The sequence below is a fragment of the Manis javanica genome, chromosome 10 (assembly GCF_040802235.1).
Source record: "Manis javanica isolate MJ-LG chromosome 10, MJ_LKY, whole genome shotgun sequence".
Taxonomy (NCBI): domain Eukaryota; kingdom Metazoa; phylum Chordata; class Mammalia; order Pholidota; family Manidae; genus Manis; species Manis javanica.
The window spans coordinates 36,924,283-36,951,271 of NC_133165.1; the positions used below are offsets into that span (position 1 = coordinate 36,924,283).

At 45.7% G+C, this 26,989-nt stretch overlaps 1 protein-coding gene across 1 annotated transcript; it reads left to right on the plus strand.

Annotated features, from left to right (window-relative positions):
* The first annotated feature begins 326 nt into the window (after window positions 1-326).
* RCC1L (RCC1 like) lies at window positions 327-26,330 on the plus strand. The gene is made up of 11 exons (XM_017667100.3): window positions 327-635; window positions 4,084-4,213; window positions 6,473-6,601; window positions 7,415-7,481; window positions 8,022-8,073; window positions 9,463-9,547; window positions 12,985-13,166; window positions 16,864-16,951; window positions 18,012-18,185; window positions 20,797-20,882; window positions 25,411-26,330. The coding sequence occupies exons 1-11, from the start codon at window positions 327-329 to the stop codon at window positions 25,486-25,488; spliced, it is 1,380 nt and encodes a 459-aa protein (XP_017522589.3). The 3' UTR covers window positions 25,489-26,330.
* Window positions 26,331-26,989: the final 659 nt, after the last annotated feature.

Genomic DNA, 26,989 nt, shown 5'->3' on the forward strand with positions numbered 1-26,989 from the left:
CTTTGCGAAACTTTAGCACCCTGCACCCTTCTGAGCCGGGAAGATGCTCAGGAAACGTGCATTGCGCGGGAAGGGACGTGGCTGCAGGCGGCTGCTGCAGCTCGGAGAAGGGTCGCGCACTAAAGGGCAGGGCCAGGCCTGAGTCCCACAGCCGGCTCACTCGGCTCCCAGCCTCCCCCACCCCTCCCCCCGAGCCATTGTCCGCCCTCAGCGCTTTTACCTTCAGCCAGTAGTAAGCGTGGCCACGGGCTCTTCCGCCGGGGCGTGGGGTCAAAGGTCACGAAAGATGGCGGCGGCCAGCAGCCTCTGAGGCGTGGAGCAGGGGCATGGCGCTGGCAGCTCTGGCGGCCGCGGCTCGGCTGGGGTGGCGGCTGAGCTGGCCGGGGCCGGGGCGCGGGCACTGGACGGCGTCTGAGCGCTCGCGGAGCCGGCAGGAGGCGGACGCGCCCGTGTTCCAGTACGTGGGCGAGCGCGCGGCCCGCACCGACCGCATCTTCGTGTGGGGCTTCAGCTTCTCGGGGGCGCTGGGCGTGCCCTCCTTCGTGCTGCCCAGCGCCGGGCCCGGGCCCAGCGCCGGGTCGCGGCCGCGCCGCAGGATCCAGCCTGTGCCCTACCGCCTGGAGCTGGACCAGAAGGTGCGGGCCGCAGCTCCTTCCCTCCCTACCCCGACCCTCGCCGCCCCTCTCCGCGGCACTCGGCCCACTTCGGGGAGGTGGCGACGATGGGTGGTCAGACTTCGGGGATGACTGCCGTCAAGCGGCTTCAGGGAGCTGCTAACAATAACCGAGCGGCTGAGATGTCCCGGGTTGTCTCCTCGCCTTAGGTCATTCGCACATCACCCCGGGAGTCGGTCATTCCCCACAGTTACTGGGGAAGCTCAGAGAGTTAAAGGGTAGGTCCAAGGCCCCCATAGGTGTACGTACAGTAGGATTCGCACTCAGGAACTTGTCTGGTTTGAGAAATTCTCCTGTTAGGAAAGCAGATTTCAAAAGGTTGGAGAAAATGTGGGCCGACTGAAGTCCGTGAACAACTCAGAAAGGAAATGTTAACGGAAGCAGTTAAAGGATGAAAGAGGAAGGATAAACGGCCCACTCAAGAATAGTTGCACAAGAGGCTTCTGAGTGAGATTGTAAAGATGACAGCGAACGACAGCTACCGGAGGGCGGCTTAACTTAGAAGTCAACATTCAGAAGAGCAAAAATGGATGCTTAGGATAGGTTCTTGCTTGGGGAAAGTTGTGGAAATCTTGGTGGGGGATGAAAAAGAAGCAGATTTCACCAGGTTGGCTTCTGATTTATATGTCAAGGATAAATGATCTTTTAATTGAAAAGGGGAGAGAGGAAAGGGAATTCAAGCTCCAGATGAATGAAAAGTTGGATTGACTTCTTAGTGATTGAGTTGTAAGTGTTATTTATGTATTCTGGTTCTATAGGTCCATTAGCGTGCGGGTATTTTCTGCCAGGCCACACCTTTTCTTTTTGATAGTGACTTTTGAAGAACAAGTTTTTAATTTTAATAAAATTCGATTGATGAGTTTGTGATCGCTGCTGTAGATCATGCTTTTGACATATCTAAGAAATATGCCTAATCCAAGATCACAAGATGATTTTCCTGTTTTCTAGCCGCTTCAAGATTTAGTTCTTACAGTCAGTTCTTTGAGCCAATCCTCTGAGTTGATTTTTGTGTATGATGTGGGGTATTGGTCTGTTTGCATGTGGATTTCCAACAGTTACAGCATCATTAGTTGAAAAGACTACTATCCTTCCTTTATTGAATTGTCTTGGGGCTTTGTGGAAAATAAGTTGATAGTAAATGAAAGAGTTTATTTTGAACTCCCAATTGTGTTACATTGATCTGTATGTCTATTCTTATGTGAAAATTACACTCTCTTGATTACTGTAGCTTCAAAGTAAGTTTTGAAATTAGGAAGTGTAAGTCTTCCAACTTTGTTCTTGTTTTTAAAAATTGTTTTGACTATTCTGGATCTTTGCTCTTCTACACAAATTTTAAGATTACCTTGTCAATTTCTGCAAAAATACTTCTGGGATTTGATAGGGGTTATGTTGAATCTGTAGATCAATCTGGGTACAAATGCCATCTAAACAATTTTGAGTCTTCTAATCTATGGACATGGGAATATCTCCCCATTTAGGTAAGTCTTTAATTTCTCTCAACTATGTTTTGTAGTTTTCAGTATGCAAGTCTTGCACTTTGTTAAATTTATTCCCAAGCATTTTATTCTTTTTGATGCTAATTTGAAATGAATTGTATTCTTAGTTTTATTTTTGTAGTATCCATTGCTAGTATATAGAAACACAATTAGTTTTTGTTTATTGACTTTGTATTTTGTGATTTTGCTGTACTTGTTTATTCTATAGATTTTTGTCTATTCCATAGGACTTTCTACATACAAGATCATGCTGTCTGGTTGTCTGTAAATAAAGATAGTTTTACCTCTTCATTTCCAGTGTGGATACCTTTTATTTTTCTTGCCTGACTGTACTGGGTAGAACCTTCAGTAAAGTGTTGAATTGATGTGGCACCTTTGTCTTGTTCCTGATCTTAGAGAGCATTTAATCTTTCACCTTTAAGTATGACATTAGCTGTATGTTTTTCATAAATGTCTTTTGCAAGTTGAGGAAGTACCCGTCTTGTCCTGGTTTGTTGAGAGTTTCTTTTTTAAAATCATGAACAGGGATTAGATTTTGTCAAATGCTTTTTCTGTGTCTGTTGAGGATCATGTATTTTTTGTCCTATATTCTGTTAATACATTAATTATATTAGTTGATCTTTGGAAATTAAACCAACCTTGCAATCTGGGATTAAACTCCACTTGCTGTTGGTGACTAAACCGTGTTATATTTTGCTGGATTTGGTTTGCTGATATTTTGTTGAGGATTTTTTCCTTGTGATGTCTTTGGTTTTGGTGTCAGGGTATTACCGGCCTCATAGAATGAGTTTCTGTAAAGCTACATCAAGAATTGGTATTATTTGATATTTAAATATTTGGTAGAATTCACCAGTGAAGTCATCTGGATCTGGCATTTTCTTTGTAGGAAGAGTTCTTATAGTACTAATTAAATTTTAAAAACTTGTCTTCATTCACCCTAAAGTATTTGCAGTGTCCTTTGTGATTTCTTCTTTGACCCATGAATTATTTAGAAGAGTTTAATTTCCAAATGTATGTGGTTTCCCTAAATTCTTTATTTGTTGATTTCCAGTTTAATTTTCTTGTAGTTAGCAAACATACTTTGTTTAGTTTCAGTCCTTTTAAATGTATTGAACCATTGTTTTATAGCCTGGCATAGGATCTGTGCTGTAGAATCAGTGTTCCATGTTTGCTTGAAAAGTATGTGCATCCTACTGTTTAGGTGTAGTGTTCTATAGACGTCAGGTCAAATTGGTTGAGAGCTTCTTAGTTAACCTATTTTTTTTGCTCCAACCATTATCTACCACCTTGGACAGCTACAATATTCATCATTAACCTCTGCTTGTTCTGAGGAAACATCCCTGGGGAAAAGGCTGTTTGCATTGGGTGATAACTGGGTTAGGTCAAATAAATAAAGCCATGTGAATAGGGTCTTCCAGGGAACCACTAGACAGAGCAAGTAAGAATTCTCTGGGAATGTAGCTTTGAAGTTGTTCCACTCCTGTTCTTCCTGTAGTGGCTGTCACACTGCACTCATCATAATCGTGAATCTTGGTTTTCAGGGCTACTGCAGAACTGAGGTGGGTGGGAATAGGTCAAGTTAATGCTATAAAGCTTGCTGTTCTTACTGTGACTTGAGTCACACAGCTGGTAACAGTAGGTCAAGATTCAAATGAAGGCAGTCTTCAACTTAACTACTGTGCTAGACTATGTCTTAGTGAATGAGGATCATGGGGACAACTAGTTCATAGGGTGTTTGTGAAGATTAAATGAACTAATCCGTATCAAACACTTAACGCATGGTTATTGGTCAAAAAGTGTTATTGGCCATATTAATAAAACGTGTTCTTTGATTGGGTAAAACAGCCTGTCATTTATTGCCAAAAAACTTGATATCACAAACCAGTTACTACTTCATAGGCACTCTTTTTCAGATTTCATCTGCTGCTTGCGGCTATGGATTCACATTGCTGTCCTCTAAAACCAAGGATGTTACGAAAGTTTGGGGTATGGGACTCAACAAAGATTCTCAACTTGGATTTCACAGGAGCCAGAAAGACAAAAGTGAGCATTCTCACCTTGGCTTCTCTGCTATGATTGGTTTTCAAAAATGTTTCATAAACGAAACTGTAGCAACAAAATAGTTGGAGTCCTCAAGGGATGTTGTTTGAAGCCATCTGGACTAGACTGTTTTTCAGCCTCTTGGGTAGTAATATTGAACCTTTAGGCAGAAGGACATTGGCTGATAAGTAAAGATGTTCCTTTTCGGCCCCCAAAGATGACCTTTCTTTCTCAGCTGGAGGTAACTTGAGATACTCTGCAGTACCTGGAACATGGTGTGGGAAAAAAATTAAAATGGAGGCTTGAAACTTGGATTGTAAAAATGTTAGAAATTATATAGAATGTCATTTTAAAATGTAGACATTATCCAAAAAGTATTATAAGAATAATGAGAAACAATTTTAAAATAAGGGTGAAATTACCCTGAACTACATACTCAGCATACCTTTCTTTTAATTTTTTTTGTTTTCTCATTCATATGAAAATATATTTAATTTAATTCTGATCATAGTATATTGTTTTCTGTCCCTTTTCACTTAATTTTATACCTGAATTCTTTTATAAGGCAGTATTGAAGTCTTTATTAGCTGTAGGATGCCACATTACATTTTTCATACCTTTTATTAGGGATTTTAGACATATACAGAAATAGAGTAGTATAATGAATCCCATGTCCTATTACTGGCTTCAGCGATCAATTCATGACAATCTTGTTTTATTCATTCACCCTAACCCTTTAACAATTTTAAGTAAACCCCAACATTAATTTCATTCATAAATATTTCAGTGTGTATCTAAAAAAAATGACCCACAAAAAAGAAAAAGGGTCATTTTCATAGCTAAAAATAATTCACAGTATAATTCTTAAACAACATCAACTGTCCAATCAGTGTTCAGATCGCCAGTTGTCTTATAAATGTCATTAGATTTTCATTTTATTTTTAAAATTTTGTTTGAATCAAGATCCAGGTAAGGTCTAGACATTGCATTTAGTTGTTTAGACTTTTAAAAGTCTTTTAAGTCTATTTTAGTCTTTTTTCCTTGAAGTTGGTTAATTGAGGAAATACCGTGTATCCTGTGGAATTGTCCAGTCTGGCGTTTGCTGAGTGCATCCCTGTGATGCCATTTACCATGAACCTCTGTCCTCTGTATTTCAGTTCCATTTATTGTTGCATTTAGAGCCAGATTCCCTTTAAGTGTTATATATTTACTGCCTCCCAGGCCCTTAGGCGTCTATGCAGAGAGTAATGGGGGATGTGAGTCACTCATCAGTATTTTAAAGTACTTTCAACTGATAAGGCTGTTTAAGCTAAAACATTGTGCAGTTTCTTTGGTTTTGCCTAGAATCACATCCTCTCATTGTGATAAACCAGTTATCCATGGGGATCAAAAGCTCCCTTTGAATATTTTTTCAGTCACTGATGAATGCAGATGGGCAAGTGTATTGTCATAGCAGTAATAATGCCATTTATTTGTAGACAGATTTTCAACATGGGATTCATAGGAGGAAAGGGAGGGGCCTTTAGTGGGAACAGGTTGAGTGCTGTTGCATTTGCACATCTCCTGAACTCCAGCCTCTGTAATAAATATTCGTTAGCTCATTGTTTAACATGTAGGAGAGGGATCCCTACATAGAACTTTCTGGCTTCTCCAATAGGTTATAAAGAACAGTCAGTTTCTTCTTCAGAGTGACTTCTAGAAAACTTTTCCCCATACTTGCTTATTTAAATATTAAGAATTTCTTTTTAGAATTGCATACTTCAGAAACCTAAAGGCACAGTAGGATATGTGGTGAAAAGTCTGCTGTCTGCCTCTGTCCTCCCAGCCAGTTTTTCTCCTTAAAGACATCCTGGATTAATGGTTTCTGATTTATCATTCTGGAGAGATTTAATGGATATGCAGCAAATTCATCTCCATATTCTCTTTGCCTCCTTCTAATATAAGTGGTATTAACCTTACTGAGGAAAATGCTGTTACTTTCCTTGAAAACCTAAATGGCATTAAGTGACATGTGAAGGGATTCTTCAGTAATACTGTGTGTGCTTTCCGATTATCTGAAGTACAATGGAGGCAGTGGGGTGCGGTGGTTGGGAATTGGAGTCTGGGCTTCTAGTCTGAGCTCTGCTATTCACTTATGCCTTGAGTAGGTCATTTTGATCTCTGTGTACCAGTGTGGGGTTTGGGCGGTATGACTTCTAATGTTGCAAGTGCTGTGGCTCCCAGTCAGTGTCATGTGCCGTGAACCTGATCATTTGGTTTCAGCGAGGGGATACGAGTATGTTTTGGAGCCCTCGCCCATCCCACTGCCCCTGGACAGACCTCAGGAGACACGGGTACTGCAGGTCTCCTGCGGCAGAGCCCACTCTCTCGTCCTGACAGACGGCGAAGGAGGTAACTTGACTCGTCCAAGGTTGATGGAGGAGTGGGGACCACTTTCTTGCCATTGGGCCATCTGTCTGGGATAGGTGGGTTCATCTAATTAGTGAAGCCATTGGCTCCCGAGTCAGTCAGCAGGATGGCTCAAGAGAGCTGTACTGGGCAGGCCTTGTCAACTCTTACGTGTTCTCTGCTCTCTGCGGTTCTCGGAGAGTCTTGGGATTTACAGTGTGATAGCGCACACCAGGCAGCCTCGTCAAGGCCTCCTACTCACTTTGCCAGGAAGTCACTGACCCAGGCAGTGTGTGAACAGCCTTTTCTGTTGTGCTGAAAGCCTGTTTGCTAACCCTTCTCCCAAGGAGTGGGGGCTTTCAGAGTCCAGGCTTCTAGTTAACACTGACTCTCTCCAGAAGAGCGGTCATTTCCAGGGAAAGGCTGACTTGACTACGTTTTTCAAATTTCACTTTCTGGCTAAGTGTGCTTCGTAGGAAAAAGCGAACTCTTTAAAGAGGGGATTTGGCATTGAGGGTAACCTAGAGACAGGTACAGGGAATGAGGGTGCTAGGGCCTTGCCAGGAAATGCTGAACTTGTGCTGTGGAATTCCCAAGAGGCAGACTAGGATCCTGAGGGGAAGGCAGAAGGAACCCCGGCTGGTGTGCGGGTCTGGAGCCCAGCATGCCTGCAAGGCTGGGAATGGTGGGGAAGGACACCAGTGGCGGGTGGGGGAGTGATGGACCAGGACCACTTTTGCGACCCCCTTACAGTCCTGATGTTCTGGGATCCCAGGAACCTGCAGAACTGATTTAATTGGTGGTGTTATGTTCTAGTCTTTAGCCTGGGAAACAATGCCTATGGGCAGTGTGGAAGAAAGGTGGTCGAAAATGAAATTTACAGGTGAGTTCCCAAAGGAATACCCCTTACCCAAATTGTGTTAAGCAGTTAACATTTCTTGACTGATTACTCAGAGCAGTGAACTGCAAGGGTCCTCATGCCAGAGAGGGGTGGTGAGAACCCCCCCGAAGGCTGTGGACAGTATTGTTTCCTTCAGGTTGAGCTGCATACCTTAGCTTGGTGAGTGGGAGGGCAGATGAGCATTGATTGTGATGCATAGACCTCTGAGTTAATTTCATATTTCTACCAGATTGATTAGTTTAAAAAATTTTAGTCTTTGAAGAAGTTTCCCTCTAGGTCCTCACATTATGCTGTTGGGTCTAAACACCAGTCTCCACTCTGGCATCATATTAAAATCACCAAAAGATTATGTTTTGTTTTACTTTCATGCCTAAGACTGCCTCTACCTTATATTTGACCTTGTGAGTTTCCCTAACAGTTATTCTATGTGCATGGGGGAGGCCCGGGGAGGATAGAACTGCACAGTGCTTCCCAGGACCATGACGTAGCTCTTGCTTCTCTCCAAATTGCTCTCGGCTCTAGTGAAAGCCACAAAGTCCATAGAATGCAGGACTTCGATGGACAGGTGGTCCAGGTAAGAGATGGGCTGAGAGCCACTGGTCTTGCTACCTGCTTTTGAGAGGGTGAAAGCTGGGTGGGGTTACGCAGATTTGTTAGGGGATTTTCTGCATTAATACATTCTAAAGTTAAAATGATTGCCTGCCTAGTGTAGGCCAGGATTTATACTAGACATGGGGTCCAAAATATAAGGTCTGGGAGGGTAGTATTCTAGTAAGAGAGACAGGTTAGAAAAGCTGTGACAGACAGTGACTGTTAAGGGGTATGTGGTGGGAACTTGTTAATGTGGGGGGAATGTAGTAACCACAGTGTTGCTCATGTGAAACCTGAGCATAAGATTGTATATCAATGATACCTTATTAAAAAAAAAAAAGCTAGCTGTGTCATGGCACAACACTGCTGTGTGTGTTCCAGGCTGCTTTCTTTTGCTCATCATTTTATCCCATCCCTGGTGCAGTGCCTGGCACATGGTAGGTACTTAATAATAAATATTTAAAATGTAAAAGGATACATGCAGAAAGTGCTCTGAGAGCACCAGAAGGAATTGTTAAGTCTACCAGGGGTGGAAGGGAAGGGAGAGAAGGCATTGTGGAGGAAGTGGCAGAGGAATCTATCAGATAAATTGGGGTGGGTGGTAAGAAAGGTTTTATGGCAGAGGTGAGGGAGCAGCCTGAAGGCTGTAGCATGCTGAGAGCGTGCAGTGTGGCTGGAGTTTGCTGTGCTTGCCCAGGTGGGGTGGGATAGATGGGAGACAGGTTGGGAGTGAACGATGCAGGGTCTCGTGTGCCCTGGTAAGGAGGTTAGACTTCCTCCTCATGAGAGTTGGGGGCTGAGTGACAGCCAAACCATGATTAGTTCAGAAAGGCTACTTTGGCCATGGTGTGGAGCAGGGTTGGGGAGGAGGTGATGAAAAATAGGTTGGAACTCAGCAGTTGTTGAGACTGGAGAGAAGCGTGTAGAGGTGACCGGGAAAGCCTTGGGAATGGATGCAGGCAGCTTCCCAGGAAGTGTGAGTGGGAGAGAAAGGGCCAGAGACAGTCCCTGGAGAAGGAGTCCAGCACTGAGGGGCATGAAGCAGAGGCTGAGCTGGTGACAGAGACTGGACATGACAGGAGGCAGAAGAGAGTACTGGAAGAGGGAGAGGTTCCTCAGGGATGGAGAGGTGGGGAGGGGCTCTTGGGCTTGCCCCTCAGGACCCCTGGCACTGTATGGTAGCAAGGACAGTGCCAGTGCAGTGGGGACAAGGGCTGGGCAGGTGTGGATTGAGAAAATTGGATGTGGAGGTAGTATGGGCAGCCTGCCTGGACTGGGCCCTCTCTGCTTGGGAGCAGTAGGGAATGGAGCCAAGTTTTGGGACTGTGGCCTGGGATACTGGGTTTCTAAGGATTTCCCCTCTGTTTGACAGGTCGCTTGTGGTCAGGACCATAGTATGTTCCTAACGGATAAAGGAGAGGTCTATTCCTGTGGATGGGGCGCGGATGGGCAAACAGGTAGCAAGCCTTTCACTTCCTCAGGATGGTTCAGGATGGAGCAGGATGGAGCTGTGAGCTGTGGGCTCTCGCGCTGGAACCCACATTCCGTGATTTAACTCTTAACCTCTATTGTCACTTCCTGAGCATGCTGTTCTATGTGTCCCTCACTTTCCTCCCCCACCTCTCCCTGTTCCCATGGAAATATCCAATAAAGGTTGGAGAGGATTAGAGACTCCCCCAGTAACAGAGTTTGCAGGTGCCACCTGAGGTGCTCCACAAATGAGGAGCTCAATTTTAACTTTGGAGAAGAGTATGTTTAAAGGAGGAGGAATGAGGGATAAACTTTATCAGCCTGCTATACTTAATCTTTGGCTTTTGATATTTGTTTGAAAGGAAGGCCTTTGAAATTAAGTCTTGTATGAATCCTCAGTAATCCTGCCATTGCTACCAGTCATCTTTGTTCACTGTTACCTGTTTTCTTCCAGTCCTTGTTCATATGTGTACATCTTTTATATCATAGTAATAGCATAGAAGTCTTTTATATACTTGTTTTATCATTCAAGTTTACATAAAACATTTCTCCCTCTTGGTACAATTACAGTTATGTTTTTAATATTTGTATGATACAGTATCAAATTACCATAGTGTAAATTAATCATTTATCAAAAAATTACCAATCATTACCCTGTTGTCAGAAGGCATACTTCTTTTTGGGGAGAGGTTACAGTAGACATTGGGAAGAGAGAACATTTTTCATATATACACACATAGCTTTTTCTTTCATTTGGATTTATTGCCCTAGGACAAATTCCCAGGAATGAGTCAAAGAATTAGAATATTTTTATGATTTTCAGAATCTGTTGTTAAATTATGTTCCAAAAATTTTACCATTTATACTGTATTAGTGATGTATAGAAGTTCTACTTTGCCCTTAACCCCTCTAGTAAGTAAAATATTTAAGTGAGCTAATTTAATTACTATGCCAGTTTATTTATTTTTATTTATTTTATTTTTTATTAAGGTATCATTGATATACACTCTTATGAAGGTTTCACAAGAAAAACATTGTGGTTACTATATTCACCCATATTATCAAGTCTCCCCCATACCCCATTGCAGTCACTGTCCATCAGCGTAGTAAGACGCTATTCCAGTTTTTTAAATGTGTGTTTCTTTGGTAATGATAACATTGGACTCACACTGCCTGATTCCAAAACTTACTAAAAAGGTACATTAATCAAAAAGTACTAGCATAAAGTCAGGCACATAAACCAACAGACCAGGATAGATAGCCAATAGCCAGTTTTTCCCAACACCATTTGTTACAAAGGCTGCCCTTTCCCCATTGAATGGTCTTGTATCTCTTGTCAAAAATTATCTGACTATATGTGCAAGGCTTTACTTCTGGCCTGGCTGTTCTTTTTTGAGGTCATTTGGCTATTTAGGGTCCTTTGAGATTCCATTTGGATTTTAGGAAGAGTTATTTCCATTCTGCAAAAGACATTGTTGGGATTTTGATGGGGATTACTTGAATGTAGATTACTCTGAGTATTATTAACGTCTTAGCAATATTAAATCTTCCAGTCTATGAACCTAAGATGTCTTTCTGTGTATTTATATCTTCTTTAATTTCCTTCAGCAGTGTTCTGTAGTTTTCATTGTACAAGTCTTTCACCTCTTTGGATATGATATGTTAGTTCCTAGGTATTTTTTCTTCTGAATGCTACTGTAAATAGAGGTGTTTGCTTGGTTTTCATTTTTGGATTGTTCGTTGTCAGAATAAGCAGTTGATTTTTGGGTGTTGCTTTTGTATCCTGCTTCCTTGCTGAATGTGGTTCATTCATTTATTTTTTATATGTAATTATTTAAACTAAGGTATCATTGATATACACTCTTATGAAGGTTTCACATGAAAAACATTTTGTTTACTACATTCACCCATATTATTGAGTCTCCCCGCATGCCCCATTGAAGTCATTGTCCATCCAGCATAGTAAGGGTCATTCATTTTTATGGCTGTCTGATAGTCTGCCATGGAATATAACTCAATTTATTCATTTTCCTGTCAATAGATATTAGGATGGCTTGTAACTTTTTGTTCTACAATAGTCTGTCCTTCTGTGGCCATCCATATGTCTCCTTGTACATGTGTTCAAGAGTTTAGGAGCTGTAGTGAGGAGTCCATCAATAGAAGCCAGTTGTAGGGTATGCACATGTAGTCAAATGGTTGTTTTCCAGCACAGTTGTAACAGGGGACCCCCACAGCAGCAGGGTGCTCTTCCACAGCCTGGCCAGGGCTTGGTATTAGCCACCTAACACTTGTTGCCTGTCTGGTGAATGTGAAGTAGTATGTCATTGAGGTTTTGAATTTGCATTTTTCTAATTACCATTTGAGAGTGACCATCTTTTTTATACGTTTATTGGACAGGCTTGGTTTTTTTTCTCTGAAATGTACATGGTGTCTTTGCCCATTTTTGTTGACTTACTTGTCTTTTTCCTACTGATTTTTAGGATTCTTTATACTTTATCTGTGTCCTTTATCATTGATAGCATTGCACCCTTTATCAGTGATAGCATTCTCCCAGATTATGACTAGATTGTGACTAGCCTCTCTGTCCTTCCGTTTGAGTTTTGCCTTTGAACTCTATTTTTTCATTTCATTGCTTCCTTTTCAAGTTTACCTGGCCGTATTTGGCAGTCTCCTATTCACGCTTTTATTTCTGGAAGCATTGCATACAGAGTTATTTCCTATTTTGTAGATCTGAATTCTCCTGTGTGAAGTCTGGAGGGTATAAATCGATTGTTCATTGGTTCAGTTTTCTCTCACTCATTGTGGCATCTTTGCTTATGTGTTTAGTAGGTTTTGACTTGGAGGAAGCCTGGTTTACTCAGGGTCTGTGGCTGAGTGCTCTGCCTTGGCCGGCTGCCCGGGGCTACCCTGCGCACAGGGCTGATGGCGACATTTGTCCTTGGGGCAGGTCTGTCCTTTCCTCTTTACCACGCCAGTCTGTCAGTTTCAGTTCACTGTTATTTTTGGGGGGGATTTGGGGAGTTGGGGTGGGATGGGCCCTTACGTATTGCCTTTATTTTCTGGCAAGCCCAAGAGTATGTTAGAAACTGCTTGTTACAATATTCTGTATATGTATCCTAATAGGGTCTGGGGGGTCCAATAGGTTCACTGTGTAGTGAGTGGTGTTTCACCTTGCAAAGATTTCTAACTTGAATCAGACAGAAAATTTCAAGGGTTTAAAAAATACACAATTACTACTATGTTTTTTCTTTACGAGAACCTGGAGAAGGAAGTTGTAGAGCGTGCAGAGGGACTGATGAGGGTTTCTTAGTTGGTGTTTGTAAAGTGCTTAAAACTGTGCCTGGCACACAGTAAGTCTATATAAGTGTTTTTGTTAAAAGAATAAATAATTAAAAGTAAGTAACATGATTTTCCATTGTATTAGGTCTGGGTCACTACAATATCACCAGCATGCCCACCAAGCTGGGCGGAGACCTTGCTGGAGTGAACGCTGTCCAGGTTGCCACCTACGGTGACTGCTGCCTGGCTGTGTCTGCTGATGGAGGCCTCTTTGGTTGGGGAAACTCTGAGTACCTGCAGCTGGCCTCTGTTACCAACTCCACGCAGGTATGAGGTCACTTACAGCCTGGTGCTGGGAGGTTTGGAAATACAAAGTGTTATGGACATTTATAAGAGGTCTGTTACCAAAGTATGATGTATAAAGTGGTGTTTAGACCTAACCTGCTGTTTAAAATATTTGCCTTTTCAGGACACCGAATTCTTGGCGATCTCATTGGAGCCTGGAAAGAAAACTTGGGTTCAAAAGCCATTGTAATCAGTACCTCCCTTAGGTAGTCCTGGTTTAGAGCACTATTTTAGGTGTGTTCTGTGTGTCTTGTTCTAGAAGGGATAGGAGGCTATTTATATAAGTTTCTGGGATTTCACAGGGTGCTCTTTGTTGCAGTATAACATACATGCTCAAAAGCACACAGGTCGTAAGTGTGCATCACCATCAAGGACACTATGTTGCCCCACCCAAATCAAGCAGTAGGATGCTAGCTGCACTCCAGAAGCCCTGCCTGTGGCCTCTCCCCATCACTACCCACTCCTCACTAAAGGGAGCCACTGTCAGCACAATACAGAAGGATTTTAAGCATTTTATTAAGGAAAACTCCAACAACACAGAAAATAAGTAGAGCTCTGTGCATAATTAACCGCCATGTATCCATCATCCATCTTCAACAATTACCAACTAATGGCCTGTTTTAAAAATAGAGATATAATTCACCATTTAAAAGCATATAATCTAGTGGTTTTTAATATAGTCACAAAGTTATATGACCATTACCATTGTCTAATTGTAGAATATTTCCATTACCCACTGTAAAAAAACCCATACCCCTAGTGGCTAGTTTTGCTGCATCTGTAATTCCATCTACTTCTTTACCCTGAATATTTTGAGGCAAATCTAAGACATATTTCATCCATACAAATTTCAGTGTGTATCTCTAAAAGTTTAAAGGACTATTAAAAAAAATACTACATTTGTTAGTATCGTCAAACTTCTGACAGCATACAGAGGTAATTAAATACATATTCATAGATATATCTGCACAAAGGGAAATGAAAGGTCGAATGATAAAAAATGCATCCCTCTGGTCTGGCACTGTGACTAGAAGTGGTTGCCGATTTGGCTCCGAGCTTCCTAGTAGCCAAAGCAAAGAAGAAAACATGGTCACTTAAATGATTCATTGTTTCCGTGGGATAAATAGCAGATAATGTACTCAGGAGAAATACTGCTGTTCCTGATTCCAAGGCCTGAGAAAAATATCTCCCACAGCCTTCCTGCGGGGGACAAATTGGTGGTGTGTCTTTGTTATGTATTGTTACATAACAAATGACCCCAAAGCTTAAAACAACACAAATTTATTATCTCACAGTTTCTGTGGGTCAGAAATCTAGGGGTGGCTTAGTGGGGTCTTCTGGCTCTGAGTCCTTCAAAGGCTGCATTTGTCTTAGGGCTCCACTAGGGAAGGCTCTGCTTCCAGGACCATGCCGGTGGTTGCTGGCAGCATGCTGGTCCTCGTGGAGCGTTGGACTGCGGTCCTGGTTCCTCCCTGCTGGTTGACCAGCTAATAGTTGTTGGCTAAGCCTTGGTTCCTTGCCATGTAGGCTTCTCCCTGTGGCAGCTGGATTCATCAGAGTGGGCAAATGAGAGGGCAGGAGAGAGTTCTCGTGAGACAGAAGCAGTGTTTCATCATTTCATCTTGGAAGTGACCTCCCCTCTCTTTTGCTGGTATTCTCCTCATGAGAAGTTAGTCATAAGGCCCAGCCCCCACATGGGGGAGGGTTTGACCCATGGTGTGAAAAGCAGGAGACAGGATCATTGGGTTCATCCTCGAAGCAGCCCACACACCAGGACTCTACTGTGGCCTGAGCATCATCCTGTCAGTGGCAACAGTGGGGCCTCTCCAGTGGCTCTCTGCTGGGGAGTTCCTCAGTGTTTGCTGAGGTGAAGACACCAACAGCCGAGCAGCAGAGGCCAGGCCCGAGCCCTGACAGCCACTTGCTCCAGGCACACATTTTCTGCCCCAGTAAGCCCCTGTGTTCTTTTCGAATCAACTTAGGGATTGTTTTCCTCCAGCTGTCTCCATTTGAAAGTGGATCTGTAAAGATTCATGGCTGTCCTGAAGTACTTAAAATCTCTCCAAAAAGTTCTCCACAGAGGCGCCAAGACCAAATCCTGTTGGAAAGTTGCACTGGCCACACTTCATTCTTCAGTCCCCTGACTCTCCCATCTCTTGGTTTCAGCAGATCTTGCCTCCTGTTCAATTGAGAGAACAGATGCCATCAGGGGAGAATGCCCTCCGCTTCCCACTGACTCCCACACCCGCCTGGGCCCCGTCCTCATTGGAGCAGGGGACGAGGTAGAGCCCTCTCTGTTGGAACCAGTCGCTCTCTCCGTGCCCTGGATCCCATCTCCTTCCACCTTCTTAGAAGCCTTACTCTGCTGGGCCTTCTTTCCCACAACTTCAGCCTCTCCCTCTCTGGTGTCTGCCTCTGCTCCTTGTGACTTTGATCTTGAAAAGCCCTATGTGGCTCCTTGATCTCCCCCAACCCTACTACCCCTTTGCTTTACCTCCTGCCCCTCCTTCTAGGCCAGACTTCTCAGGAGCTGCATTGACGTACCATCTCTCCTCATTTCCTTGTCTCCTGCTTGTCCCCCCATCCATTGTGCTCAGCTTCCACCCTTACCAGTTTGCAGCATTTGATACTGACCATTGACATGTTGACCATCTTTGTGAAAAACACTCTCCCTTTGGCCCTGTGACTAGGCTCTTCTAGTGCTCTCTTGCCCTTCTCCTTGTTCCTTCTCAGTTTCATTTAACAGTTTTATTCCTGTGCCCAGCCTTTAAATGTTGAAAAGCCATGCAGTGGTATGGGCTTTGCTCTCCCCTTTTCTGTCGTCTCCCTTCTGAGGTCTTAGCCACACCCATGGCTGCAGGACAGCCTGGATGCTCATGACTCTCCAGCTTATGTGGCAGGACCAGACTTCTCTTAGTGCCACTTGAGATTTCTGCTTGGGCCTCTCTAGGTGCTGTGAGTTCAGTACATCCCTAAGTGAACCCATGCTCATCCCCACAGCCTGGTCCTTCATCCTTGTACCTACATCCATTCACAACCCCCCTAGAAATCATGTCCTTCCCCTGCTTAGAACCCTTTCTGGCTCCCCACTATGCTTAGGATAGAGCACATCCCTGCCATGGCCCCAAGCATCCTGGGCAATCCGGCCTCCCTTCTCCTCACCAGCATATGCACCACTTTGACCCACTCCTGCCCAGCCACACTGACCTCTTGTAAATACCTGAATGCGCCACATGTACCACGTTCTGTCGCATGTGCCATGCCTGCTACTCGGGAAGTCCTCCTCTTCTCCCTTTAGCTCGCCATCCTTCACATCAGGGTGAAGTGAAGTCTCCTCTGACTGCTTCTCCCCCGAGGCTGGATCAGGCCCCCCGACATTCCCACCTGGACTTTCAGAGACTCCTGTACTTCATTGCACTCAGCTCATACTAATTTTTTGTTCATTCTGGCTGACATCTGCCTCCTCCACCACACTTTACTCTGGGAGAGGGGCTGGCACTCTTGCTCTCCGTTGTGTTACTCATCCCCAGCTAGAAGTTTGGCATACATTCAACAATCAGGAAATATTTGTAGAGTGAATGAATAAACTGGGACTCACCAGCTCTGCACACAAGACAGCATATTTCCAAGTTCTCATTCATTTGTCCTCCTAACAGTGCATTCCCTTCCTTTGGTTCAGGTGAATGTCCCCCGCCACTTACCCTTCTCAGGAGTGGGGAAGGTGAAGCAAGCCGCGTGTGGTGGTACAGGCTGTGCAGTATTAAATGGTGAGACCCTCCTGCAGGCCATTCACCGGGAAGCTGTGGATGGGCGGATAGGGGCAGGGCCTGAGACCTCAGCCTGAGGAAGGGAACCTGGCTGTGGAAAGATTGAGTTAGATTGAATTCAGTTAGCAGAGGAGGAGTATGACATTCTTGACAGATGATAGCTGGGATTTATGTGTAGACTAATAGCAGTAGAGCTTAGTACTTCTGTAGCAAACCTCTGGAGTTTTGAGAAGTCCTTTCTCCCCCTTACCTTAGCCTGGGCCAGAAGCTCCAGCTCTGCCTCGTCTAGAGCGGCTGTGCCAGCAAACAAAAGGCAGGCAGGAGCCGAGTCTTAGTGTTGGATTCTGACAGCTATGCCCTTGGGATTAAACGTCTGGTACAGCTGATGAGTATTAAACTCTTATAACCAAAAAATCATTTCTGAGAGCTTTAGGGATCTAGCCAGAAGTTGTTTATGTATTTGGCTTGGTCTTCTGATCGTCGTGAAACATAGAGCAGTTGGTGTGCGGAAAGCGTCCTCCAGGGCTCTTATTCAGTCGCATGGGGTTTCTGGGTGACTTGTGAACTGGTGTGTGGAAGTTTGTATTCTGAGGCTGATAGGCTAGCTAGACATACTCCACAAGCAAGAACTTGAAAGAGGAGAAAAGAAAAATTATTTTATTTGTTTATATTGTTATGTAGTTGATACACAGTATTATATTGGTTTCAGATGTACAGCATAGTGATTTCAATTATATAAATTATTAAATACTGACCATGGTAAGTGTAGTTACCTCCTGTTACTATACCAAGACATTACAGTATTATAGGTTACATTCCCTATGCTGTACTTATATTCCTGTGACCAATTTATAATTTGAAGTGTGTGCCTCTTTATATCTCCTTCACCTGTTTCATCCATCTCTCTACCTCCAAAACATTCTTGCCAAGCAAGGAGATTAAAAAAAAAAAAATACATGTTTATATAATGCATCTCAATGGCATGGTTTAGATCTCAAGTGGGGTGGTGGAGGTTAGGGGTGCACTTGGTCTGACTGACTGTTGTTTTACTGTAATGTAGGGGAAGGACATGTTTTTGTCTGGGGCTATGGAATTCTTGGGAAAGGACCAAACCTAGTGGAAACGGCTCTTCCAGAAATGATTCCACCCACTCTCTTTGGCTTGACGGATTTCAATCCAGAAGTCCAGGTTTCCCGCATTTGCTGTGGACTCAGCCACTTTGCTGCCCTTACCAGTAAGTAACCAGGCCCGTGTGGCCCAGAGACTGGCAGAGCTTCCCTCTCAAGGTTCAACCCCGAACTGGGCAGCTCTCAGTTTTTACCTATCTAGTGGAGCGGTGCCCTTGTGTGGATAATAAAAGAGAGCAGCTAATCCAAAATTTGTTTGGTTTTGAGGTTGTATAATGTGTATCTTTTTTTCATGCTGTAATTTTGTTTTTGGTTCATTTGGTTTGTGGTTAGGCTAATGTAAAAGTGGATTTTCTCAAGGGGACACCGGTTGGTTGTAGGAGAGGGGCCCTTGAGTACACCAGGGTGCTAGAGGAAACCAGTAGAGGTTTGGCGAGACCATGGTGGGTAATTAGGAAATGAACGTGTGGGCCTTAATCCCCTTCTCTGGCCAAGCCAGACCCTGATCCAACCCAGGAGCATGGGGTGGCAAGAGGAAGATTTGTAATACCATCCTGTGGTTTTGGGGAGGTAAATCTGCCCAATTTCTCCAACATGCTGGGGGAGAGTGATCAAAGGGGAGGCCAAAAGGGAGGATGTCTCAAAAGTCTTGCCAAATTACAAAGTCATAGATACCCAGTCTGCAGACCTTTAGTGTCTGCTTGTCTTGATTGCAACTTTTATTCCACCAAAGTGACTTTTCGGTCCAGTTTGCCCCCGTTAGTTGACTTGAATCATAAGCCTGGACTAAATTAATTTCATGTTGTGATTCTCAAGTAAATTTATTATTTCCTTGAGATTAAGACATCTTACTGTTTTCCTGTTAAGTGTCTGGGCTGGGGCCACCCATTTGGGTCATCCTTGTTTATATTAATAGGCTTCAGCCTACTCTAACTTCACTGACTCCAACTCCTAGCTGCCATATGCAAACCCTGGGCACACAGACAAAGGACAAACCCAGGCCCCGATGCTCCCTCTGCTGAGGGACAGTGACTGGCACTTGGAAGGTGGCTGTTGGGTCTTGGGGGAATCAGAACTCTGGCCCCATGCTACTAAGAAGAATGTTCCAGATGACCACGAGAGTTCCTGCCATCATTTGATTATTGTCTGAATATCAAAATTTCAGGGGCCTTAAAACTTACAGCCATTGTGTGGCCTGGCATGGTGGGGGGAGTTGTCTGTGTGTGTCACCACCACCGGGTTGCTGTGGTATCTGGGGGGAAGGCTGCCTTACCATTAGCCATGCTGAGTGAGCCACTTCCATTTGCAAGTGAGTCTAGGTCATGGGGTTTTTTTAGAGCTATTTTGATTTGGCAAGTAAGTGTCAGTATGGAAGAATTCTGGATGTAACAGTTACTTATTTTCCAGAAATTTTTAAGGCTTAAACTACATGCAACGTCACATACTTGGAAATCCATATGAAGCATTCTCTTAGGGTAGACAATTTTTTGTTTGCTCTTGTGCCGTGTGGCCATTTGGGTACCACTGAAATGAAATCCCAATCTAGATTTCCCCCAAGACCCAACAGCCACCTTCCAAGTGCCAGTCACTGTCCCTCAGCAGAGGGAGCATCGGGGCCTGGGTTTGTCCCTTGTCTGTGGGCCCAGCGTTTGCATATGGCAGCTAGGAGTTGGAGTCAGTGAAGTTAAAGCCTACTAATATTTTGAGGACCAGACGTAATTGTTCTGTTAAACACACAGCGTCAGAGAGTGGAGGACCAAAGATGATGGCAGACCAGAGGGCTCTGACAGCTCATAACACAAGGATTCCCCATTTAATCAGCCCAGATTATATTGCCCTGGCTTCTTCATGACTTGTTTTCAACTTCCCATGACCGGAGCCTTTGCCAGATGGGGGAATGGTGAAACGGGGCCTATGTGCCAGTGAGTGCCCAAAGCTGGTGTAGACAGGAGTGTCTGATGAAGGCTGGGTGGTGAGAGGCTGCCCTGGTGGGTCTGTGCTTCCGGGCTGAAGGTTGGCATTCCCTGGGCCCCAGTGTGGGCTCAGTCACCTGGCTGTCCTCTGCAGCACCGTCCCCTTTTCCTTGGTGGCATTTTTTACAGTTTGTAAACATGCATTTATTGGTTTGATCATTAGTTTATTTCTTTCTCCTTGAGTAGCTTCAGCCCCGTGAGGACAGGAACCACGTGTGTTTAGTCCCTGTCCTGTCCCTGGTCCTAGCACATAGACACAGACCCGGCTCAGAGAGTAAGCATGTGTCATCTGAGCCGAATGCTCCTGAGATATGGAAATCCAGACAAGAAGTGACAAACTGCCCCACTTCTCACTTTTACCAGGATGACCAGGATTTGAGGATGCTCATATTTCAGGATTTGTGGAGGGCAGGGTTTGGTCGGATATCACTGTGGGCGAGGGGTGTGCTTGAGGGGTGAGCAGAGCGGGCTGTGCACAGGAGCCACCTGTGCCCACGGCTCCATGCGTATGCTCATCCACTGTGTGACAGGCACAGTGTAAATCTGGACTTGGGCATGTGTTTGGTATGGAAACAGCATACTTTTCCCTTCAAAAGAAAGCATTAATGCCTGGTAGGAATTGAGGTTTAACATTGGGCTCTGTTTGCACCTGGTTCTAGAAAGCCCATCCTCATAACCCTTTCTTTCTCTTAGAGACTTGCCCTTGGCCTAGCCCCTACCAAGCCACTGTTTTCTTTCTTTGCAGACAAAGGAGAGCTGTTTGTGTGGGGCAAGAATATCCGAGGGTGCCTGGGAATTGGCCGCCTGGAAGACCAGTATTTCCCATGGAGGGTAAGGCTGGGCTGGGTAATGCCCACAGAGCAGTCACTTGATGGGGCAGCAGCACCCGTGTGCCACTGGGCCAGCCCCAGTCCCAAGGAACCACTCCCCCTGCTGGCTCCTGGCCACCCTCCCCCTGCCCCATGGCATCAGGTGACGCTGCGCAGTGGTGAGGGGCCAGAGCAAGCACCCAGCCCGTTTCTCAGGCTGCAGGGCTCACCGCCCTGAGCTCCTTCCTGGGGCCTTTGTGTGTGGACTGTCCAGGGAGGGAGCAGCCTGACCAAGGGCTGCAGGTCCACAGTGCCAGGTAAGAGGCCTCACTGGAGGCTGTCTTCAGGCACATGGAGCAGGGAAACCAAGGCATACTGGTGCCTCAGAGAGGAAGCTGAGGGCCGGCACTGTGAGGCCCTGAGCGGCTCCTGAGAAGGAGAGGTTTGAAATGAAGACAGTGGTGTGCCAGGAGCTGTTTACGGAGGCCCGTGTACAGGAATGTTTTATAGCAAATTTAAAAGAAAGCAGGATGTTTTAATTTTTAGAATGCCTTAACCACAGCCACCAAAATTAAAAAATAAAGACTTTTCTTAGGGGGAGGATGCAGTTGAACAAAAAGACTCACTTCACAATTAAAAAGGAAATAGGTTCTTTTAAATTATAGTTTACCTTAGTGTTATTTACTAGCTTCTGTAAGTTCTAAAAAAAAAGCTATTTTTTTGAATACCAAACATATATACAAAGGACGAAATATATTATGAAAAGTAAGTCTCCCATCTTGTCCCCAAGACAGCTGCTGCTCCTGGCGTCTTCCCTTCCCTTCCAGAGACAGTCCCTGGGAAGAGAAGCATGTGCCAGTGTGGGCACATGCCTGTGTGTCTCTTTGAAGTTAGATTTTAATATTTTGAAATTATGTAAAGCCTTTTTTAAAAACACATGTAAAAAACACAAAAGAAATGAATAATTTAAGTAAAATAAGGATTCATCTGCAGAATGTTTCGAGCTACTCCGGTATCTGAGGGGCTATTTCCCTCGGCCCTCCCGGGGTCCTGTGAACTTGGCAGCCCTGCCTCCTTTATGAAAGCTGGGTGTCATCTCGAAGAGGACGGGTCAAAGTGGAGACTTTAGGGTTGTTGGAAAATAAGTGGTTGAGCACCAGGGTTGTTGCCCAGCTGTTTGGTGCCCGCCCGCCTGTTCCCTGAGCCTGGGAACACCATCACACGGGAGGCACAGGGAGTTGGGATGGTGGCGGAGGTGATGTGCCCAGCATTTAATTCCGCCAGGGCTCTGGGAGCATGGTGGTGGCGGGAACCTGGTCTTAGATCAACTAGATGGACTCCTTCAAGGTTAGTCTGTGGTTGGGTAGCTGGACCTTACTCCAGCCTCTTCTGTTGTACTCACTATTTTTATTTTTAATTACAGGTGGTTATTCTTCTTTAAAAAATGATTTTCTTATTAATCTTCAGTGAGGGATTTTTTGATTTGTTGTATCATTTAAAAAGTATTCCAGGAAAGGAAAAAAAAAGACTAAAGCTTGTCAGTAGCTCCATACTGGTGCTAACTAGTTATTCATAGACTCTCAGAATCTGGGCTTTTCTGTCAGTATGTCGGCCTGGGAAGTGACCTCTGAGGCACCGGGTCACACCTGTCCTCCAGGAGGTTTCCAGGATGTTTTCCTGCTACACATTGATACTCAGAGAGGGTCAGCAGTTTCGTCAAGGTCAAGTCTAGTATAAAAGCGGAGCCAAGATTCAGACTCTTGTGTTCCAGACGATGGTCTCTTCACCATGTCCACCTCTGCCACAAGGGCCTGGAGCTGCAGACTTAGGGTCCCTGGCAGCAGAGAAGAGGCAGGCAGAGGCAAGGACACCCTGTTCAGGTGTTAGCTGGCCTTCACTGGAACTTCTGAGTTAAATGGCAGCACTGCAGGCCTGGGACTGGCCACTAGGGCAAGTTTTGAATAGCCTCAGCCCCTCACCCCAAGAAGTGCACTTGCTTTCCAACAGACATCCTTTTTGTGAGTGGGGCATAGGTGTCCAGTGTGCGAGGTGCTTGGCATTCGTTATCCTGAAAACAACCCAGGGAGGCTGCGCACTCCCCCACCACCTGTACCTGTGGGTGCTGACCTCAGGAGTCACGGGGGTGGGGCTATCTCCCTGCTGCTCAGTGGCTGCGGTGGACTTGGGTGAACTGCATGTACACTGTGCTTCCCTCTCACTGTGCACCCCTCTGGTCAGGACTAGGGTGGGTTCACAGCCCAGGCTGGGAAACTCTCAGACTTCCATCCTGTATCCTGTGTGGCCGCCTCAGTAGTGACGGGCCCTGGAGGTTTACATGCCCAGGAGAGAGGTGGCCTGTGGGAGCTGGGTGCTCAGGGAAGCCCCTCCTTGCAGGCTGAGCTGCCCCCATCCTCAGCCTGCCTCTTGGTGCCATGAAGGACATTCCAGAAGCAGCCCCTGGGGCAAGTGGCGAGTCAGGCTGGGCCCGATCCCAGCGTGGCTCAGGTTCCCCTCAGCCTTCCTGTATTCACCCGGTGGGCATCTGTTTTCAGGACTTGTAACTGTGAAGAGAAGTGTTCCTAAACTGATTCTGCTCAAACTTGTAAGAGTCACTCCAGCCAAATGTGGTTCAATTTTTGGAACTGTTTTCCTTTGCAGTGATGTGAGTAAAAACTGGTTTAGAATAGAAACTCCTTTTAACCTTGATGAGGACAAAAATAAAACATGGCCGAAGGCAGTCTCCTCTTGGCCTCAGTTCAGAGCCTGAGGGACAACTGTTCCCCAAGGAGGGCTCTCCGAGGCTAGGCCTGCAGCTGGGGCCCACCTTGGCCCAGACCATCGTCCTGGCGAGTAAACCAAGGCCAAGTGGTTTGCTCTGCTTTGGACAGCGCACTTGGGGAACAAGGACATAGGTGCTTAAGTGCAGCGTTTGGGTACAGATTTGCACGGAGAGTGTCATTTTCCCTGGGAAGGTCAACAAAATGTGCTCTAATGGCCTGAAAGAGGTTGCTAAGCATTCACCTGGACCCAGTCACCTCAGAGGCAACAAACACATTTTCTCTGCTTCCATGGCCAGACTGGAATGCTTTCTGCATCTCTGTGTCTTTGCGATGAACTGGGGGCACCACTCTTGTTTGTTTAGTGATTTCTGTAATAGTTTTGCTAAAGATGTTTGTTTAAGGAGGGAGGGGCTGGTAGCAGACTTGGTGACTAGCATCCATTTGCCTTGCTGCCTGGAGTTCTTAATGGACTTGTCACCCCACATGGAAGGCGCCAAGCTCCGGGCTCAGAGCTGCTGCAGTGCAGCTTTTAGGCCAGGCCATCTGGACCAGGACCCTTCCCCTCCTGAGCTCAGTAAACTCCACAGGCTGTGACAAGATCCCCTTCCCAGCTGTCACACTGCCTGGCCAAACACTGCCACCCAGGAGGATGGCAGGTTCAGATCTGCATGGCAGCCCTAGCGTCTGGCGAGGGTCTGGGGAGTAAGCGGTGTGGGTGCGCTTCCTGGCACAGTACTGCCTACGGGGACACTGCCCTGGCATTTGCTTCTGTTTGCATCAAGAACCTCCTGAAGGACAAAAAAAACAGTTAAAAGAAGTTTCCAGTTCAGAGGGAAGCTGGGGAAGGGACAGATGATGACAGGGGTGGTGTTAAAAGGTGCTTAATACTTTTTTTGTTTTTGATGGAAGGTAATTTTATGTTGTAGTCATGTGCATGCATTACCTATTCAAAATAATAATAGTAATTATTATTATTATTGAAAAACAAGGGAAAAGGAAAGTGCCCCTTTTCTGGAGAGCTGGGTTGGCTCTATGCACATGGAAATTCTTGAGTTGTGGGCACACCTGGAGCTGGTTGGGGTGTCTGTCTCTGAGGCCAGCCTGTAGAACCATGAGAGCCATTTTAAAGGCAGACAGGCCAGAGCCTCCATATCTGCAGGAGGGCTGTCTGCTCATTACCTTGAGGGTTGGGCCCTCTTTGAGGAAATGTCAGCCTGGATGGGCAGTGTTGGCAAGACTGCCAGCAAGACCTCTGGTACCATCTGAGACACAGGAAACATCCTGCTTGGAGCTAGAGCCAGTGGGTGAAGACACCGGGCCGGGCCTTGTTCCCAAAGTGGACCCTGAAGGCAGGAGAAGGGGTCACTTGAGCTGTGGTGATGACCCCTAGGAAAGGTCATTGAACACCTGGCTTGAAAGCAGGTATTGACCTCTGGTGGAGCCACACTCAGGGGTGTAACCTCTGAGGGATGTGTGCGTCCCTTGGTGCACTCAGGGTCCGTGCTTGTGCCCAAATGGGCCTCTCATGGGTGGGGGGGTCGGGCACGGGAATGGTTGCATCTGCTGCTGACTGGGTCGGGAGCTAGGATGGCCCTTTCCACAATGGTCACATTCCCATGTCCCGACCTGCCTGTGCAGAGGTGTGACATCCCTACTTCCAGGGGAGGCACCATGGCTCGGAGTGGTTGAGGTCAGGCCCAGGTCGGGCCATCCGCAGCCTGCCTGCCTCCCAGCTGGTCACCTCATGGTGGGCTGGGTCTTGTTTTTCAGGTGACAGTGCCTGGGGAGCCTGTGGATGTGGCATGTGGTGTGGATCACATGGTGGCTCTGGCCAAATCATTCATCTGAATCGCCTGCCTGACTCGCTCCAGACCAGCCCTGGTCTCAGAACCACTCGGACCACTTAGCAGAGCAGGGGCACTTGGTGAGGGCCTGCTGAATTCAGCCCAGGATGATTGTCTATCTGGCCAAGCTCTGGCGAGACAAGTCCTGGGCAGTGTGGCCCTGGCACCATCTGAGCACCAGCCAATTTTTCCATGTCCTCTAGCCACTCTTTTTCCTATACTCAGACTCTGCCCATTCATGGGTGATGGCTTCTGGTGTCACACCTGGTTTTAGGAAAAGCTGAACTGTCACAACATGCCATTTCATTTTGATAGGTGGCCTGACACCTTTTAAATGTAACTCCCAGGAGGGCCCCTGGAGGCCCTCTGGTCACAGCAGAGCTCTCGGTTGGTGTCTGGGCAGGCTGCGTGTGTGCACTGGGGAGCCCCAGCCTCACTGGGGAGCCAGGTCCTCCTTCCCACTCAACCTTTCTGGGTCGGCTGCTCTACAGCCAGCTTGCTTCTGGGCACAAGCTGGAATTCCTTGGACTGGAGTTCTTTGTGGAAATGCCAATGGGCACCAGCCTGGTGTCCTGTGGGCCTACGGCTGTCACCAGCCTTGGAACCATTCTCACTCCCTGGCTTGGAAAACTTGAGAAGCCCCTGCAGGAAGAAGATCAAAGCCACATTCTTGTGGGCTGAGGACTTAGAACATATCCTGCAAAAAGCTTGGCTGGAGTGCCAGCCTAGGAAAAGAAAGATTGAGAAACTGAAAAAACATTCGAGTTAGTAGCAGAACTTGTCTTTTTCTTGAAAAATGACTTCTAAAAATCTCTTTTGGAATAAAGTCTATTTTCTGCCTTTTTATTTTTAAGAACTGAAGAGGTCATCTTTATTTTACTTGATCATTTATAGATTAGCTTTAAAAAAATAAGGCTTTTGGTAAAGAGGCACCGAGAAGCCAGCGAAAAATACTTTAGAAGATAACCCTACTTGAAAGTTATTTTCTGAATACTCCACAGTTCAGTTGGAAGAAAATGATGAAGTGTAAAAATAACTGGTAATCATATCATAAACTGACATCCCACTGCCGGCCTACATCCCCTCCTTTTATTCATTCACTCATCAAATACTTACTGTCTGCCGCTTATGTGCCAAGGACTGTTTATTGCACTGGTCACAGGGACAAACATGGCCGTAAGCAGGTTTCTTGAAGCAAGCCTACAGTCTAGGAGGTGAAACAACGAAAAGTATGTCAGATGGTTATGCGGGCTCTGGGGAAAAATAATGCAGGGGAAGGGGCCGGGCTGTGTTGGGAGGCCTGCAATTTCAAGTGTAATGGTCACTGAGCAGGTGTCCTTGCTGTGACCCAAGGCAGCAGGAACCAGCAAGTGGTGTCTGGGGTGTGGTCCTAAGACCCCTCAATCCAGGCTCATGCTCTTCCACTTCTCTGGGGGTGGGGGTGGGGCAGTTCTTGAGTTTATTACAGCAAAGCTTTTCCATAAACTTGAAATAGAAATTGAAAA